Source organism: Prorops nasuta, unplaced genomic scaffold (genome assembly GCF_024137725.1).
Source record: "Prorops nasuta isolate Cenicafe-Biocafe unplaced genomic scaffold, Cenicafe_Pnas_1.2 PNAS00017, whole genome shotgun sequence".
Taxonomy (NCBI): Eukaryota; Metazoa; Arthropoda; class Insecta; order Hymenoptera; family Bethylidae; genus Prorops; species Prorops nasuta.
The window spans coordinates 1,891,252-1,910,805 of NW_027116814.1; the positions used below are offsets into that span (position 1 = coordinate 1,891,252).

The window sequence follows — 19,554 nt, forward strand, 5'->3', positions numbered from 1 at the left end:
ATTTTATTTATAGTGCAAAGCACCAAAAAAATACCGACAGTACTCTGACTCTGTCATGCAGAAAGCACTAGAAAAAGTGAGAAAAGGAAAATCAACGCGCTCTGCCAGTGCAAAGTATGGAGTTCCCTATGCCACTCTGCAATCTAGAGTCAAAGGACATTTTTCAGCAGATAAGACTAGGTCAGGACCTAGCAGTATTTTAAATAAATCCGAAGAAAAAGAATTGAGTGAATGGGTTTTTAAATTGAGTAGATCTGGGTTTCCCATTACGAAGGAACAGCTTTTGGATACTGTGCAACGCATTGTCAGAAACACAGGCAGAGTCATACCATTTAAAAAAGGTAGGCCTGGTCGACACTGGTTCAGTGCTTTCTTAAAAAGAAATCCTGAGGTCACTGAGAGAATGTCGCAAAATTTGACATACAGCAGAGCCAATATTACTGAATCATCTTTAAGAAATTGGTTTAAAGAAGTTAAGAGTAATCTCATTGCTCATAATTTGTTCGAAATTGGTCCAGAAAGGATTTTTAATCTCGACGAAAGTGGATTTTGCTTAGCTCCGAAAGGTGAAAGAGTACTAATGTCAAAAAAAGAAAAAGCTGTTCATAGTGTAGTTGCTAGTGAGAGAGAGTGTTACACGGCACTTGCTGTTGGAAATGCTGCTTGACAGTTAGCACCGTGCATGGTTATATTCAATTATGAAAGAATACCATCTTTGATCGCTGAAAATTTCCCGGATGTCTTTATCATTGGCAAAAGTGATACAGGATGGATGACGAGCGAGACATTTTACTCTTATATTGCTAACTGTTTTCTTCCTTGGTGCGTTAGCCAAAATATTCAATTTCCTGTGATTTTATATGTAGACGGGCACAGCTCTCACTTAACCATGCAGTTGAGTGATTTTTGTTACAAAAATCAAATAGAACTTATCGCTCTATATCCAAATGCCACACACGTAATGCAACCAATGAATGTTGCACTTTTTCATCCATTAAAGGTTAGCTATAGAGATGCAGTACGAGAATGGCGTTTTCAAAACGATGGGCAACAATTAACTAAGGTATACTTTGCCAAAGTACTTAAGAATGCTTTAGAAAGTTTAGATACAAAAAGAATTTTACAAAATGGGTTCAGAAGATGTAGGTTGTATCCATTTTCTGAAAATGCGATTAATTATGTTAAGCTTATTCAAAGAAAGGAAAGTAATACTGCGACAAATCTGTCGGAAAATGTAACTAAAGAGATATCACCTAGCACTGCTGATAAAAGTTATTTAAGTGTCATCGAATCTTACATTAATGCATCAGTTTTGGAGCAATTTAAAAGTAATTTAGAATCAACGTGGATTGGATCGGTTGAATATCAAGAGTTATTTAATTTCTGGAGACAGTTTAAGAATAGTATCACCCATACAGTAATTAACCAAAGTACAGTACCTGAAGAGGCTGTAACAAGTATTTCAAATGCTGTTTCGAATGATAAAGAGCTTATGAATGCTATTGTCCTAGACAATTCTACCACGACTAGTCCTAGAATAAACAAGAATAACCAGCATTTGGTAAATAATACATTTATATGTGACACTTTTCTGGATGACAGTAGGTTTGCTGATGAATCTAATCTTTCTAAAGATAAGAACATTTTGTGCGATAATGGCAGCAGTTATGAATTAGTCGATGAATTTATTCTAGAAGAAAATGGTTCACTTATACTGTTAAAATCAGTTGTGCGTGGCGAAAAACACAGCACAATTAATTTAGATGTTAGTTCAGTAGTCCTTGATGAAAAAACTACTTGCAAAGTATTAAAAGCTCCCACAGAAAGTTGTGAAAGAGAGGCTCAGATTTTATTAAAATCTAACAATTTGAATCATTCAGATCATGAAAATACTGAAGTAAATATTTCTACGTGTCCAGGTATTATGCCTGATAGTGATACTAGTAGCAACGCTGCTAAATATGAAATGAAAATTAATAAGGTAAGAAATATTTAATAAAATATACATTCTATAATCTATAATTGTAATTATTAAGGTTTTTTGAATTCAAATTTGTACAGGCTCTTCATAATCATACTTCAGCTGCAAATCAGCTACCTTTAGATTTATGTACGGCAATTAGGTCCTACACTGTCAATAATAATTGTATAGACGTAGAGAAGAGAAACAAACAGTTTCACGATACCACACATAAAGATATTTTCAAATCCGGTAAAACTATTTCTAGTGAAGGTTCTACAGAAGATATAAATATTCAATCAGTTCTTAATTTACCCACAAAAACTTCAAAAGGCGACTCACGTGTACTTAAGGCTATTAAAAATTCCAATAAAAGAAAAAGTGGTAAAGATATCTTATATTACTTTCATTTTTTTATCAAACTATTGCCAAAAATTTTCATGAAAATATTGTTTTTTCCAAAACAGAATGCAATAGTTTAGCTTTCAAAGATTATTTATTTTATCCTAAAGTAACAAGTAAAAATAAAAAGAAAAGAAAACCTAAAGAACGACTTCCATTTGTTGCAACTTCTGAAGAGTGGAGAGCTTGGCATGCTTCAAAACAGAAAGAGAAGGAAGAAAGTGAACAAAAGAAGCTAGAATTGAAAAATCAAAGGGAATTGAAAATTAAAATGAAGCAAGAATTACAAGTTCAATTGACTAAAATAAAAATAGAGAAAGATAGAATTCAGGCTTAATTAAAGGATTTAGAATTAAAAATGAGAAAGAATAAGGCAGAAGAAACTATCTTACGATGTCGATCAAAAAATGCGACGCCTCAAGAAAAAAACAAGCTACTGGATGAAATAAAAGATATACAAAAGAATATTAAAGAAGATAAAAAAATTAAACAAAGTTTGTTAAAAATAAAAAGAGATTTAATAGATAATGAAAAAATATTAAATGCAGCAAAAAGATTAAAGAAGAATTTCTTGACAGAAATAATGAAAATTCATTAGAAAGTAAAATTATTTGCTTTCCAAAAGAAAATAAAGCTTAGGTTAAGTTTGTTCTTTTCTATGAATTTTAGGATTATACAAATGTTGTAATTGACAATTATTTATTAAGTTTATAAAAATTCTTATACTTTGTTGGTTTAAACATATTTTTTATTTGAAATAAACAAAATTTAAATAATAAATGCATTTTATTTTAACTCATAGCTACTCTGTTACAATAATCGAAAATTGAGTCAAAGCTTGATCGAAAATTGGGTTTGAATATAAATTCGTGATCGAAATCTGCGACACGCGAGTCCCTCGTATCTATGATAATATTTATCGTCATTTCTCTCATTATAACATATTTGACTGTTAATTCATTAATTATTAATATTTTAATTAATAAATAAGTGAAAAAATTTGTCTCAAAGTATTGCATATACCTTATTATTATCAAAAATTCGAATTAAGCTCTTTACATGGTTGAAAATTGGGCCATCTACCTTATATATATTTAATTCTATTTTGCAGGAAACTCAGAGAGAAAGAGAGATTGAATCGACATTAATTTAAGAAATATGAAAACAATTATTTGAAATTAATAGGCAAGACATGGAATAGAAATGAAAGCTTATTGCCCCTTTAAAGGAAGGACAAATTTCCAAGATAGATAAGAATTAATCATTTCAAGGCACATTTTTGGCGCTTTTATAAATTTGATACGTTTAATCCATATTTTATTCAAGTAAGAACGAGCATGGTAAATAGACTACTTAATATTGGTAGCAGAGGATCAGAAGTGCAAACCATTAATAAAAAGGAAATTCCAGCTATCGTAATAGATAATAGGTGCTTTCCTTTTACACCAAAACTCAGTTAAATCTCAGTTATGTGATTCAGTTGAGTACAGTTTATGTTACTTAAATTGTATACAAATGAATCAATCAGACTCACTTTAGGAGTAAAAGGAAAGCAACTAATTTAACAAATATTGCAGATAAATTGATTGTAATAAAAAATCAATACTTACAAAAGAAGGAACACCTCCAATTTGTAATTATAAATGAAGGTGTTTTATGAAGTAAAAAAACGAATAGTATTTATGCCCATATTGTCTTCATGCAATTATGTGTTATTATTTTCAGATCCTTTCATATAGACATAGAATTAATGTAAATTACTATATACCATATAGTAAACCAAATAAGTTAATTCATATTTTTCAACGTTAGACCTACAAAATTTCAAAGATACATTAACTCATGTTACCTATACATATGTGTATAACAGATTTTATCGGACAAAATAGATTGATAATTCTATAAGTAATTAACCAAACCTAACACTTACAAACTCATAATAATAAATATGATAATTTTGGATTACTCACTTGTGTGTTTACATTGTACATACATATAAAATACTAAATTGTTCCCAATACAAACAATTTCATTCTCATATCCAATATTATGCTCTAGCAAAGTGCGACTCATATTAATGCCATTATTACATTATGTAAATATGAGGTTAATCAGCTGGATACATTGATACGTAGATTTGAGCATGCAGTCTTTGCTAAATTTAAGTCCATCCATACATCAATGGAAAAACTCAATTGGCTTATTATTTCCTATAGATTATTCATCGAAGTCAATCATCAGTTTATAATTTGTTAATCTGTAAAATTAAAGCCACATTTGAACAAAGAATTTTGCGCTTACATTAATTTATCCATTTGATAGATATATAAAAATAAATGATAACTTATCTAATTGTATCTCCATTCTTCAATGGGATGTGACAATAAAGTATTCTTCATTAATTATATACAAAAACCAATTAAATTCATTTATTAATATTTACTATATATATTTTTCCAAGTATTCCAATTCTATACTATATCTTGCTCCTATTTTCTCACTGGCATTATTTCTCAGTTAACCTCATCCTGTCAAAAACACATGTATGTACCTTGTATGTGTTAGTAGTTGCAGAAAATGGCTATAGGAATATCCTATCTTTTTTTTTTTTTTTTTCTTTCGTTGTATTGGACTCTGTTCCTAGGAACAATTGTCCACTCACATGCTGCTATTATTTTTCCAAAGTTACTATGATGTTGATCTAAGGTTGGCATCATTGTTTCTAATGTCCAGTATTATCTGTTAGCTGGAGGTAGATAGATGTTATCATTAATGAATATTTCATTAGCGATGTCTAATCTTTTTTTAGGAAGGAGCAGAGGTTTTTCAGATTAACAGGGTTTCCATGTTCAATTATGTTTAAGATGTTAGTATCATGGTCATATGATGGATGTTTGATTATGTCTGCAAGCAAGTGCCTTTTCCTGTCATATAGATGGCATTCCCAAAGAATGTGATTTAAATCCTGAATGCCACCTATTGAGCATGAACAATTCGGAGAATCGATTTTTCCAATTTTAAATAAGTATTTATTACAGTTAAATTGATCGGTAAGGATTTTATTAATTGTGGAGATGTCCGATCTTTCAAGGTCAAGATGGTTTTCAAACCAAACTCTCCTGAACTTATGTTCCTTGAATATATTAAAGAAGGTGGTTTCTGTAAGATTGCTCGGTAAGAATCTCTGTAAGTAGTAGTTGTCTACTATCTTGTTTTTCAATTCTCTAAGAATGCACTCATTGTTGAGATACGAAATATCGAGATCAGCAGTTATTTTCATGTCTTTGGCTATTATGTCCGCTTTTTCATTATTTATAATCCCCACATGGCTTGGAACCCATACCAGAACTACCCTGACATTATGTAGCTGAATTTTATTCATCATTTCTATGGCATATATAGAAAAAAAGTCAGAGGAATTCTTAAAGCTATTTGCGGTAAGTTTGTTAATTGCACTAAGTGAATCGGAAACTATTGCGAATGATTTGTTACTTAGGTTGTATGATTGGACTAGCTTAAGAATTTGTTTAACCGAAAACCATATAGCAGACAGTTCAGCTAGGCAGATATCCGATAGGCCGCATAGTTTTAACTTGTAGGTGAGGTTACGTTTAGAACTAATGATAGCTGCCCCAACATAATATTCACCATTGTCTGCAAGGAATTTAGACCCATCAGTATAAAATATTTCATAGAAGTGACCGCAATCCATGTCAAGGGGATTCATGCAGTTATTGAAAACGGAATTGGGAGTTTTGGACTTTCTACATTTAATGCCAATATCCGTGTTCACATCAAAAGCCGATCTCGACGATAGTCCCATTGTCATGAGCTCCGGGATTATTGGAAATTTAGGAATGTGGCAGAACCATTTGTTAAGACCCTTGTAAGTTTTATAGTAATGAGGGATGTACCTAGCAGAGCATAAGGGGTTACGTGAAATGGCGTTATCCATATTTTTAAGACAAAGAATAGTTGGATGGTTATTAGTTCGTAGTCTTGAAAGAAGGAATTTATTAGTTCTAATGTCAGTTATTGCTTTGATGTCAAGTGCAGAACCCAGGTACCAAACTATGTTATTAGGGGCCGAGATATTTAGTCCTAACATTTTCTTTAATAATGACAAGATGAAGCTATTATACCTATTAGTGATAGACTGGTTGATAGGATTTAAAAAGACAGTCGATCCCCATTCGATCACGGGTCTAATAAATGATTTAAGTATTCTCAGTAGCGATAGAGGGTGACTATCCCATCTGTAATGGGTAAGCCATAAGATCATATTGTATAGTCTTTTGTATTTAGAGAAAACAAATTTCAACTGAGCATTCCAAGTAAGCCTTTCATCAAGAATAATTCCTACAAACTTATGTTGTTTTTTAAATATTATAGTGCCAAAATTATATTTAATCTGCGTGATCCTATTGACAGATTTTTTCCTGGTAAAGTGTATAAGAGCCGATTTGTTGCTGGAAATATTGAGGTCTAAGTCGGACAAGTAGCAATGCAAGCTATTAAGAGAGCTAGATAGCTTGTAAACTGAATCCGTAATATTGAGACTTTGGTTAAATAATACAATGTCGTCCGCGAATTGTATTAGAGTGCAGTCGTTTTGAAAATAAGAAGTGATCTTAGATAGGTATATGTTGAATAAGAGAGGGCTTAAAGCAGAACCTTGTGGTAAACCTCGTGAGGAAGTGCCTCTACTAAGATTTACATTATTAATGTAGAATTCAATTTTTCTATTGACAAGAGAGCCGTAAACAAATTTTTTGATGGCTATGGGAAGTTGAATATCCCTTAATATGTGCACCAGTTTTATAGGGTTAATTTTGTCGAAAGCCGATTCAATATCCAAAAATAATGCGACCAGGTTGGATTTTTCAATAAAGGTTTTGTAGATGTTCGATGTTAAAATGACAAGGATATCCAGGCATGAATTGTTAGCTCTGAAGCCGAACTGGCATGGGGGAATTATGTTATTTAGTTCTACATATGAAGCAATCTTTTTCCCTAAGAGTTTCTCAAATACTTTCCTCAAACTATTTTGTAGGGAAATGGGTCTAAATTTCTCAGAATTGTTCTTTTTTAGTAATATAGTATAACTGGAGTTCCAATCTACAGGAAAGTGTCCCGTATTTAGTATAATGTTGAATATGTTTAAAAGGATAGTCTTAATTTTAGTTGGCAAACTTTTAATAATAACATTATTGATTAAGTCTGGCCCAGGAGATGACTGATCCTTTAGTTTAGCTATCATCTGATTAAGGTCATCAAGGCAAAACGGCTGAGTGTCAAATTTGTATTTAAAGACGTTATAACTCAACAAGAATTCTGGATCGTAGACGTTAGCGTTTTGTGTGAGATTGGAAACAGTATTTAGAATGATAGTTTCGTCAGGGAGCTCAATGTGCGAAGCATCATTCAAATACTTTGAGTTTTTAATAGCACTAATAGTCTTCCAGATATCTTTTAATTTGGTAGCCGGATTAATTTGTTTGGTAAAACTATTAAATGTCTGCCTTTTTTTGCTTATACAAAGGTTTTTAAACTTTCTATTGGAGTCATTAAAACGTTTCAGATTACTATCAGATGAGTTGTCAAGGAATATTTTGTAAAGTAAGTTCTTTTCTCTCCGGGCATCTTGCAGTTCACTATCCCACCATTTATTATTTTTTGTGGGCTTGATATTGTGTACATTAACAAGAGAGCAACCACAATCCATGGCCTTGGCTATAATAAAATCGGTTACTTTAGAGTATACATTATTTAGGTTATTAATATCTATATTTTCAGTAATATCAAACTTATTAGTGGATAATCCAAAGCTGGAACTATCGAAATGTTTAGTGAATAATTTTTGTTTGTTGTAGCAGTAATTGTTTCCAGTCATCTTATCTACTTCAAGAACAATAGGGAAATGATCACTATCAAAGTTTTCAGAGTCAACTTCATATTTATATGGGAGTTTGAAGTTATTAGGACAAATTATAATGTCTGGTATACTAACATAATGGGTGGGTTTATTATTAATGGTGGATATATTTTTGTTTAATATTTTAATGTTGTTCCGTTGTATAACCTTGTCCAGGATATTCCCGCTCCTATTAGTCCTAGTGCAACCCCAATTTGAGTGGATACAGTTAAAGCAAAGATGAAACGGGAGATTGCTCATGCCGTGTCCCGAAGCAATCCTTGCCGGTAGGCGGCGCTTCGAGCCCATCGTTTAGCTTCCTACAGCTTCCAGATGTGTGGTTCAAAATAAAATCGTGTGTTCGTAAAATGGTCTTTTATGATTTTTTTATTCATGCACCATGGTGTCACAATGACTTTTACAGTTCTTTATCTTTTGATGCTTGAAAAGATACACGTTGTATCTCGATATTCACGCACTCGCTTCACCACAGGATCTAACTCCTTAGCGAGCGAACCGGAAAAGGTGAGGACTACCTTCATGAACGGAAGTTCCGGGCTTCGTTTTAAATGTCTCCTGTAATTTATACTTTTTTGAATTTCGCGCCTCTCGAGGGCGCACGTTGCGAATTTGTCCCGCTGCGTGGCGTCAGGGCCGCCAACCCGTGCATGAGTGTGTTGGAGCAGTGTCAAGGCTGCCACAGTACTCCCCCCTGAAAAAAATGTCAATTTGTTGAGGTTTGTTGTTCCTTCTTGAATTTAACTCGTTTGTAGGTTCGGGTTGGTTTATCCATCATCGATTGCCACATGTGAGGTTGATTGTTTGGTTCTGGTTCTGGTTGTTCACCGAGTTCCTGTGTGTCCTGGGGGTCGTCCGTTTTGCTGACGTACGCTGGCTTCAATCTATCGACAGATATGTTTTTTACCTCATTGTCTACTTGTACTTGAAAAACTCTGTCAGACAGTCTTTGTATAACTTTGTAGGGCCCACCATAAGGCGGTTCCAGCGGCCTTCGGACGTGGTCACTTCTGATGAATACATGGGTGCAAGTGTTTATATCCTTGAGTAAGAACATCCTGGTTTTCGTGTGGTGTGCCGTTGGTGTTGGTCTCATGGCTCGCATTGTCTCTCTGAGTTCGTCTTGGAAGATTTTGGGATTGGCTGGTTCATCCATGGAAACGAAGAAATCGCCAGGTATTCTCAGAGTGGTGCCATACAGGAGCTCTGCAGGTGTGGTTTGCAAGTCCTCCTTGAAGGATGTCCTGAGTCCAAGCATGACAATGGGAAGAACCTCCATCCAGGGTTTTGGAGAGCACATCAGAGCTGCTTTTAAGGTACGATGCCATCGTTCTACCATGCCGTTAGATTGGGGGTGATAGGATGTGGTTCTGAGTTTTTTAGCACCCACAGCCTGTGTCAGCGACTGAAAAAGCGCAGCCTCAAACTGTGTGCCTTGATCAGATGTGATGGAGATAGGAGTCCCATAACGAGCAATCCAGTGTGTGAAAAGAGCTTGGGTTATTGTCTTGGCTGTGATGTCCTTCAATGGTATGGCCTCGGGCCATCGAGTGAAGCGATCAATGATGGTGAGACAGTATTGGTATCCACTGATGGCTGGCAGCATGATTATATCCAGATGGATATGATTAAATCTGTTGTCCGGGACTGTGATGTGGTTTGGTGTTAGCCGGTTATGTCTGCTGACCTTGGAACGTTGACAGCTTACACATTCTCGTGCCCACTTTATGGCATCCTTGTTGACATTCGTCCAGACAAATTTGCTGCGCAGCTCTCTGGAGGTTGCACGAATGCTGGGATGTGAGGGAGCATGGATTATGTCAAATGCTAGTCTTCGTAGTGTTTCTGGTAGGTAAGGTTTTACTCTATCCTTTTCAACCTGGCAGTAGATTTCTATATTGGGCTCTACTGTTAGTTTTTGTAATCTTAATGATGTGTCGTTGTTCAGCAGGTGCTGAAGCTCTTCATCTGCTTCCTGAGCTACATGTATAGCGTGAGCATCAAGCACGGTGGGCATTTGTATGCTCTGGATACGAGAGAGAGCATCTGCCGCTGAATTCTCCTGGCCTTGTATATATTCAATGTTGGTTGAAAACTGGGAGATATACTCCAATTGTCGTAGCTGGCGATCAGAAATCCTGTGCTGTTTCTGCTGGAATGCATGGATCAGTGGTTTGTGGTCGGTTCGTATGACAGGATTACGCCCTTCCAGTAGGTATTCAAAATATTTCATGGATGCAAATATGGCAAGTAATTCTATGTCGTATGTTGAATATCTTTGCTCGGTGGGGCTGAGTTTTCTTGAGAAGAACCCTATCGGTTGCCAGTAGGTACCCTCATTCTGGTCCAGTGTTGCCCCTATTGCTGTGGTGGATGCGTCACAGGTCAAGCGCAATTTAGCCCCAGACGAAGGAAAGTGTAACAATGTGTTCTCAGCCAGGCGTTGCTTGCATAGTAAGAAGGCTTCCTCGGAAACGGCGTTCCAGCTGATTGGGGTTCTATCATTCTTTCTGGAGGATTTCAAGTACTCGTTGAGTGGAGCTTGGATAAGTGCTGCCTTTCTCATTGACCTTCTATAATAATTTATCATTCCTATAAATCGCCGTAACTCCACAACTGTTTCAGGTCTTGGGTACTCTAGGATCTTCTCCACTCGTTCAGTTGAAGGTAGATATCCCTGTTTGCTTATCTTGAATCCCAGGAAGTCGATATCCTCTCGTCCCAATTTGCACTTGTGAGGATTGATTGACAGGTTTGAATCTTTCAAGACTTTGAAAACGGCTTTCAGGTGAGTTTCGTGTTGAGTTTTGTTTTCAGACATGACTAGGATGTCGTCGACATAGACGAATACGAACTCGAGTTCTCGAAACACGTGATTTATGTAGCGCTGGAACGATTGTGTGGCGTTTTTCAACCCGAAGGGCATAGCCACATACTCGTAGAGGCCCCAGGGTGTTGTAATTGCTGTTTTCTGTACATCTTCTTCCGCCATAGGTATCTGATGGTAGGCCTTTGTTAAATCCAGAGAGGAGAATACAGTCTTTCCATGAAGCAAAGGAAAAAGATCCTGTATTAATGGTGGAGCATATTTATCAGGTACAGTGATAGCATTTAGTCTGCGATAGTCCCCACAAACCCTGAAGGTGCCATCCTTTTTAGGTGCTACATGAATTGGGCTTGCCCAAGGGCTTCTTGAGGGTCGTAAGGTTCCTGCTTCAAGAAGAGCATTTATCTCGGCTTTGGCGGCGGCTGCCCTTTCACCGAAAATCTTACGAGATCTCTCAAACACGGGTGGTCCTGTCGTGACGATCCGGTGTGCAAAACTCATGTCCTTGAGTGTAGGTCTGCCTGTGGGCTTTGTAATCTCTTCATATTGAGAGAGAAGGTATGCGTAGGGCTCGGAGAGATTGATTGTTGACAGATTGGTAAGGCTGCTCCTCAATATTTCTCCTTTCGACGTGAGACTCGTGATGGCGTCAATCAATCTACCGTGTTTCAGGTCTATAAGCAGGTTGAAATGCGTGAGGAAGTCAGCACCGATGATTGCCGATGGCACGTCTGCCAGGATGAAAGTCCACTGGAAGCTCCTGCGTAAACCCAAATCTAGATTCAGTTTTTGTTCTCCGAAAGTAGGTATCTGTGTCGTGTTTGCGGCATATAGCGTCAGGTCTTGCCTTCTTAGGGCCTTTTTCAGATTCCCCACGGGCACTATAGACAGCATGGATCCTGAGTCTATAAGAAACCTTTGCCCGGACTTCTTGTCTCTGAGATGCAGGCGTTTTTCGTGGGCCACCTGAGTGATTCCGCTGTCATCAGCTGATCTTGAGGATGACAGCAAGGTTAGTTTTCCGGAGCGGAATTTGGGTGTGAGTAGAGAAGGCATCCCTCGGCGCACTTCTGCGCTTGCTTGCCGAATCTTTCGTGATAATAGCAGAGATTTTTTGTTCTAGCAGGAGATTTGGTTCGGGATCTACTCCGATGCGGTCTGCCTGAGCCTGGGCGTGATTCTGTTTGCGCTCCCTGACCCTTAATTTCTTTTATTTCCTGCATGCAGGTCAAGAGAAGAGCCTGCATGTCTTGGAGTTGCTTCGCGAGTCCCTCATTGCTGGTCGCATGTGGTTTACTAGACGTAGTCGCCATTACGTACGAGGAACTAAATGCTTCCACTAGTCGGTCAGCCATTTCTGCCACGGCTTCCAGATCCATGTTATTTGAAGTAAGCAAGTGTGGCCGTATGTGGGCTGGCAGCCTCTCCAGCCATAGCTGATGTAGAATCTCCTTCCCAATTTCACCTTTTGCTAATACTTTCATCTCTCTGAGGAGTTGGGAGGGTTTGCGATCTCCTAGGACTAGATTTTTTAGAAGCTGGTCTACCTGTTTGACTCGTGAGTCGAGCAGTCTTTGTAAGATGACCGTTTTTAAATTCTCATATAGATTTTTTTCCGGCGGGTTCTTTAATATGTCGGTTATCTGTTTTAGAGTTCCAACATCCAGTGCCCTTATGACGGCTAGATATTTGGTTTGGTCTTTGGTTACTCGCGATGACACAAATTCAGCCTCAGCGACGATGAACCAGATGTCTGGTGCTTCTTGCATGAAAGAAGGAAGTTTTCCTTGCCATGTGGCCATGACTTCTTGCGGCGCGCTCTTAGCGGTAGAATTGTGTCGTTCCGTCTCTTGGCCAAGATTCTCTGGTTCATTTACTTGGTCCTGTTCATTTTCCAGGTCCAGGAGGGATCTCTGAACTTCTCGCGTCTCGACTCCTTCACGTGGGACCATTCTATCCTGGGTAGGTGTCCGGTGCAAACTCATTCTGGCCCACCTGCAGATTCACGAGCTGAGTGTTTTCCACACGCTTTTGCACCTTGAAAAGGTCTCTTCGGCAATTTTCACTTGAAACACCTTATCACGTCGGGGTCACCAATTTTCCTGTGGTTCAAAATAAAATCGTGTGTTCGTAAAATGGTCTTTTATGATTTTTTTATTCATGCACCATGGTGTCACAATGACTTTTACAGTTCTTTATCTTTTGATGCTTGAAAAGATACACGTTGTATCTCGATATTCACGCACTCGCTTCACCACAGGATCTAACTCCTTAGCGAGCGAACCGGAAAAGGTGAGGACTACCTTCATGAACGGAAGTTCCGGGCTTCGTTTTAAATGTCTCCTGTAATTTATACTTTTTTGAATTTCGCGCCTCTCGAGGGCGCACGTTGCGAATTTGTCCCGCTGCGTGGCGTCAGGGCCGCCAACCCGTGCATGAGTGTGTTGGAGCAGTGTCAAGGCTGCCACAGATGATTATGCCCTCGCGCCATCTATCGAAACTGATGCGAAACAACACGGCAGAGCTTCGAATAGGGTAAAACAGGTCTACATTAGATAATTTTATAATTTAAGAAAATATTTTTATTTTAGCGTAGAAAGATACACGAAAATAGCATTAATTTGTTAACAAACGAAATTAATAAAAGTATTATACATATACCCTACATTATTATTACAATATCCTTCTTAAATTTAAATATATGACTTCCAGATGATTTGTTTGATATATATATATATATATATATATGTCTAATCGGGTAGATACGGGGGATACGGGGACCAAATCTTGTGTCAAATGGTATTTAGCGGTACATCTGGTACAAGTAAGGACGGTCCCCATAACTTCAATAAGTCTGAAGGTATATATGAGGACGGTCCCCACAAATTTAAGTTTTTACTAAACGGTAGTTATAGGTACCGTCCCTATATCTGCCTATACTTATACATAGTATATATTATATATGATTATATACGAAAATATATATATACTCGTATATACTATATACTATACATAAATATGGGTAGATACGAGCACGTACCCATAACTGTCATTTAGTAAAAACTTCTACATTTATATATCCATATATACGCAAATACGCATGTATACTAGGGTGTATCGAAAAAATCGAAATCACAGCAATTGGTTCGGCGGGATGCGGAAAGTTTGTGTTAAGATATATAAAAGGAGTACCCAAAGTTTGATGGCGATCGGATAATTTTTACTATCCCCGCAACACGTTTGAAATTTACGAAATATTACAAAAGATTAGTTTTTTATATTTTTTTATTTCCAGTTCAATCTTGTATTTTAAAGGACTATTTCTATGTTATCATATGAAAGGATGCTATACAAAATACCAAGCAAGAGATTTAGCGACTTAAAACAATGCATGTGATGACTTGTGTATTAATGTGTATCCGTGAGAATAACAAGTGCAAGGTTCCTTTATTAGCATTTGCAGAAGGTAAGAAGAAAGATGAATGGATATATAGTTTGTTGGGATTAAATAATTTTTCCAACTCTTATATTTTTTATATAACTGAATGAATAGCAGGGATACATAAATGCAGTATTTTCTAAAAGTGCAGCTCTTCGGTTGCTCTAAAAAGGAAAATGAGACAACTCAGAACCCACCACGAGAAGGTAGCTGCACGTCGGACTCATCCCTAAACCCATCCCAATCAACCAACTATTGATGGATTTTATTAATAGTAGAACTTTAACCGTTTAGTGCGACTACTCATCAGGCAGACCTTTGAATTCATTTTTGGTATTGAATAAAGGCATTATAGATCTTGCATGTAACGTTGCCTTTATGTAATTGTCACGAGCATCTACACCACACACGTGTTGAGCAGCTTCTGTTACTATCTTCACAGTACGTTCCACCGCTTGTGTATGGCATGGAAAACCGCCGATTAGTGAACTTATCTTAGAATTGTCGGAAACACAAATTTGAATTTCAATGTCTGTAATAGACCGTAGTATTGCTGGATCTAAATAATCGTGATCGGTGGGCCAACTTATCATTTCATGATAAGATTTAGAATTAAAGTTGACTGACGGCACATGAAAAACACGTGGCATCTTGTTTTTGCATTTTTCTCTGGTTCTAGCATTTAAAATTCTATTAACAGCTATTTGCCTTATATCACTGTTTTCATCAGCCAACATGGATAAAAGGATATTCTCGGAATGGGCAAAATACGCGTTATTTTGAATAACGGTATCAATAATATTACGACATGATTTTGGTAAATATCTTGTCTTTCTAATTACCTGCCAAAAATGCTTGCTTCCATCAATGCACGAATTTTGTATTTTTATAGCAAACCAGGAAGGAACGTAAACTTTTAAAAGAAATGTAACTAATGTTTTGAGATTTGCAGAAGGTTTTAAAGTGCTAATATATAAACGAAGAATCCTATTCGCTGCAGTTAGCCATCTAGAATGTGCTAATGGTCCAGGGTTTTTAGTCGCAAGATCTTGAGAGCAGCATCCAAAACTAATTGCCTCAGATATCTCATAAAGATATTTTTGATCTTTGCTAAGTTCCTTCAAATTTAGTACAGGTAAATTAATACTAATTTTTTTAAATTTGCCAACAGGAAGAATTTCGCATTGAATTAACTGTTTCCCAATCGGTCCAGAAAATGTGCTAGGACCACTTGTTGTACCATCAAGATATTGCATCAAATGCCTGAAAGGCAACTCGTTAAAGTGCAAAAGGCATATTATCCATTGCAATGGTCTATTTAATCTTTCCTCCATTAAACGAATAACACCTCCTTTATATCCTGTATTAAGATTTGTGCTATCACAACCTACCACATTAAGATTTTCTATAGTTTTGTTATATGACAAAAACTCATAAATTCCTTCAACTATATTAGTTGCTGTTCCAGACGAAGGAGTAATATGTCCGATATATAAAGAACCAGGCTCTTGTATTAGAGAAATATGTTCTTCTATTTGAGTCCTTCTATAATATTTAGCTCCCTGTTTAACCTGAACGATCGTTTTGTCTTTTCGACCATCAAAATATAAGCCTTGAAGAACATTGGAATTATTATTTAAACCATGGAGAGCATCACTAATTCTTAATCTACTCCTTTGTATTTTTGATTTGTCAATAACAAAAGATGAATCATTATTAGTAATTAATCCTATATCTTTCAAAACTGCGGAGCTAATTGCTGCTGTACTTCTATAAGAAACGCCGTAACGATAACTAACCAATGCCGTGTTTAAGAGATTAGTACGCATTTGTTTAACTGGCAATTTATCTTTTTCGCGTAAACTAGGCTTATATTCATCATCGTTGTCAATTGTGGAAGTATCAGATAGAGAAGACTGGGAACATTCATGGGTGCAAGGAGTACAAACTTCCAACAAGGGTGTAGCTTTCAAGTTACTTTGCTGTGTTGTCGAATATTTTCTCTTTTTGCTCTTCCACAATATTTTAGTTAGTCTTTGGTCAACCCCGCCAATTGCCATCTGGCGCAAATTTCTTTGATCATAAAGGAACTGCTTTTCTATAGCTGGCACCTTTTTTGTCTTATCAGTACAACAACAAAAATTTACTTCAGGCCTATTACCATTAAGAGGGCACTTGCAGTAAGCAATATCAAATAAATGTTCCGATTTTAATTTAAATTTTTGTACTGCAGTATCAAGGTTATCAGTACCTTTTCTTGCTTTATTTTGATATGACTTCATTAATTTATCATATTCTTTATGAAAACTTACTATTCTTTCTGTTACAGTTTTACATGATATAGTAGGAATCGACACTTTTTCATATAATTTTATGATATTCGAGGCTACTACTTTGGCCACATCGGAAATTGGAGTTTTACTGTGTTCGTTATTGCGTTTTTCTTCAAAACAAGCGAGCAACACATCTTTATATGTTGGCAGCTGGCTTTGTGGCAAGCTGCGAGGAGGACCTAATATATAACAGATGGAAGAGCTACGGGTGCGTATTTTGGGAGGCATAATTAATTAATAGCCGTCTCAATCAAAATATCGGAAGTCTGTGCAAAGCACAATATTTGAAATTTTACAGGATTAACGAATAGTAAGCAAACAGGATAGACACTTTGATTGCGGAAATCAAATATTATAAATGAGAAATAGATAATACTACAATTAGTATAATATCTAAAGGTTCAAATTATCTAATCACGAATCAAAATTGAGAGTTCTGATCGTGTCGACAAGAGCTATTTAAGTATTATCAAAACATTATTTGTATTAGTGAGAAAGATTTATTGCTGTGTCCACCTAGCGGTGGTTACATGTATTATTGGGTCTTGTGTCATGGCTGGCACAATAATTGAGATTTGTCTCCAAATATATGTATTTAACGAAGATTATTTTACTACTTTTAATATTTAACCGGCTTATAATCACCACGAAAATACGTTATTTTATCAATTTTAAGGATACACCAGGCATAGCATGGCTTATTCTGTGGTGCTAAATCTCTTTCTTGAACTTTGTACAGTATTTTTTCATATGATAACACATAAGTAGCCTTTAAAACAGATGCTTGACCTGAAATGTGAAATACAACAAAAATCAGTTTTTTGTAAAATTTCGTAAATTTCAAACGTGTTGCGGGGATAGTAAAAATTATCCGATCGCCATCAAACTTTGGGTACTCCTTTTATATATCTTAACACAAACATTCCGCATCCCGCCGAACCAATTGCTGTGATTTCGATTTTTTCGATACACCCTAATGTATACGCGTAAATAACAAACACTATTAGTCAGTATAGGTAGATACTAGGACGTACTCATAACTACTATTGTGTACAACTTTAAACTTAAATATATCCATACAACTATAGGGAAGATGAATTAGGGCCAAAAACGTGTATATGGATAAGACACTTTAACGAGTTTGCAATGTTTAGGTTCAAGCTCAAAATTTTATACATAGAGAGCATTCTTTCATGTTTATATCTCACTAAATGTAATATACGTAATACACAGTTTAGGTCTACTAAATACAGGATTTCTAATATGTTTGTAAATTTCTAAGGATCTCAGAAACCAAAAAGTCCAGAAGCATATACATTTTCTTAGGCGAGTTAGGCTGAAAAGAGACACCCCAGACCTCTCCAAAATGGCCCAGATACAAGTTTATTAAATACTCTTTAGTTAAGCAATTGTAGCTTAATTAACAAGTTCCTCGCCTTCTAGAAATCCGATAAAGACGAGAGTAGTCTCGTTGGACTCATCTTGGTGCATATTTTCATCCTGCACCAAAAAATATGGTCATGCAATTTTATCGCATAATCGGATGGGATACGTCGAGACAAGAAAAATAAGCCCTCGCAGAGCTCTCTACGATGCTCCGTTCGCGAGATATGAATTTTTTAAGTATTTGATGGTTAAACAATTTGTAGCTTAACTAATGGATTTCTCAGCTTCTAGACGTCCGATCAAGACGAGATTTGTCTTGCTGAACTCATCTTTGCCTATATTTTTATTCTCAGGTTAAATATATAGTCCGGCAATTTTATGGCAGAATCGGATAAAAAATGTCGAGACACACAAGCAACCGGAGTCCTTGCAGAGCTGCCTACAATGCTCCGTTCGCGAGATATATATGATTGAAGTATTTTGTAGTTAAACAATTTGTAGTACAAAGGGAATTCATAAGTTATTTCAATATTATGCCAGTCGGCTTTAATGTAAATTTGTGTGAATAGATTGAAATTTCGTTAAAAAAATTGAACCTCTAGCAAATGCTATTTAAGGGGATGCATTGAGCCACTCAAACACTCATTCAAGTTTATCTTCCAAATTATTAGGAATATGTACTTTTTTGTAGAGATTAAATTTACTCTTTTGACTGTACTGAAGCGCGCTACAAACTCGATTTCTCAAAATTATAAAAAATAATTTTCATAAAAATTATGAATACTTGTAATTTTGTTGGTCATAATAATATTGAAAATTAGGCCTTGTAGCGTGCTAAGGAAAAGTTTTATGACTAACTTGAGACCAAGAAGAAACAAATATACCTAAAAATGTGGAAGATTTTTTTGAAAAACTAAATTAGCTATTGAAAGACAAGTTTTACACTACTTTACGGACGGAGAAGTTTCACTGTGCGTTAGACAAGGACAAGCCTATTAGTTCTCCTCGCTATAGAAGGGGTACCCACTCTCTCCCAACCATTTCCCGCTAAACAACCAAATCTCCTACACACAGCAAGGTGGCTGGCTAACGCTGCCTGTCGGTGTGAATCCGTAGCGTAATGCAACAATAAATCATTATTTCTAGGTTTTAGGGTTAGGTTTTCGTAAAACCGACCTTGTACCGTCCTTCCATATCATTTCAGGAGGCTACAGTAAAATTTTCAAAGTATTTTGTCATCTACAAGTCTCAAAAAACTTGAATTAGTTGACGAAA

The 19,554-nt window shown here is 36.2% G+C and overlaps 2 protein-coding genes and 1 long non-coding RNA gene across 16 annotated transcripts in view; 2 read left to right on the plus strand and 1 right to left on the minus strand.

Moving 5' to 3' along the window:
• The window catches only part of trol (terribly reduced optic lobes), a 668,955-nt gene that overhangs the window by 401,053 nt on the left and 248,348 nt on the right, over positions 1 to 19,554 (minus strand). The window lies entirely within an intron of this gene.
• LOC136779738 (uncharacterized) lies at positions 890 to 2,990 on the plus strand. Its single transcript, XM_066737498.1, has 3 exons — positions 890 to 1,981; positions 2,062 to 2,344; positions 2,428 to 2,990. Exons 1-3 carry the CDS (start codon positions 890 to 892, stop codon positions 2,697 to 2,699), a joined length of 1,647 nt encoding a protein of 548 aa, XP_066593595.1. The 3' UTR covers positions 2,700 to 2,990.
• On the plus strand, positions 10,679 to 13,262 carry LOC136779713 (uncharacterized). Of its 14 annotated transcripts, none has more exons than XR_010823663.1 (8): positions 10,686 to 10,844; positions 10,920 to 10,961; positions 11,112 to 11,390; positions 11,454 to 11,719; positions 11,794 to 11,923; positions 11,989 to 12,133; positions 12,248 to 12,697; positions 12,774 to 13,262. It is a non-coding gene; the product is annotated as an uncharacterized lncRNA (long non-coding RNA). The 14 variants fall into 14 exon arrangements; XR_010823661.1 differs by having other exon boundaries at positions 10,686 to 10,818; positions 10,920 to 11,046; XR_010823662.1 differs by having other exon boundaries at positions 10,680 to 11,390; positions 12,248 to 12,510; positions 12,618 to 12,697.

Bases quoted from the DNA above. Each gene is read 5' to 3' on its own strand.
- LOC136779738 (XM_066737498.1), top strand. From the start codon at position 890: ATGCAGTTGAGTGATTTTTGTTACAAAAATCAAATAGAACTTATCGCT. The intron at 1,982-2,061 runs GTAAGAAATATT...AAATTTGTACAG, and splicing joins ATGAAATGAAAATTAATAAG to GCTCTTCATAATCATACTTC. The intron at 2,345-2,427 runs GTAAAGATATCT...TTTCCAAAACAG, and splicing joins TTCCAATAAAAGAAAAAGTG to AATGCAATAGTTTAGCTTTC.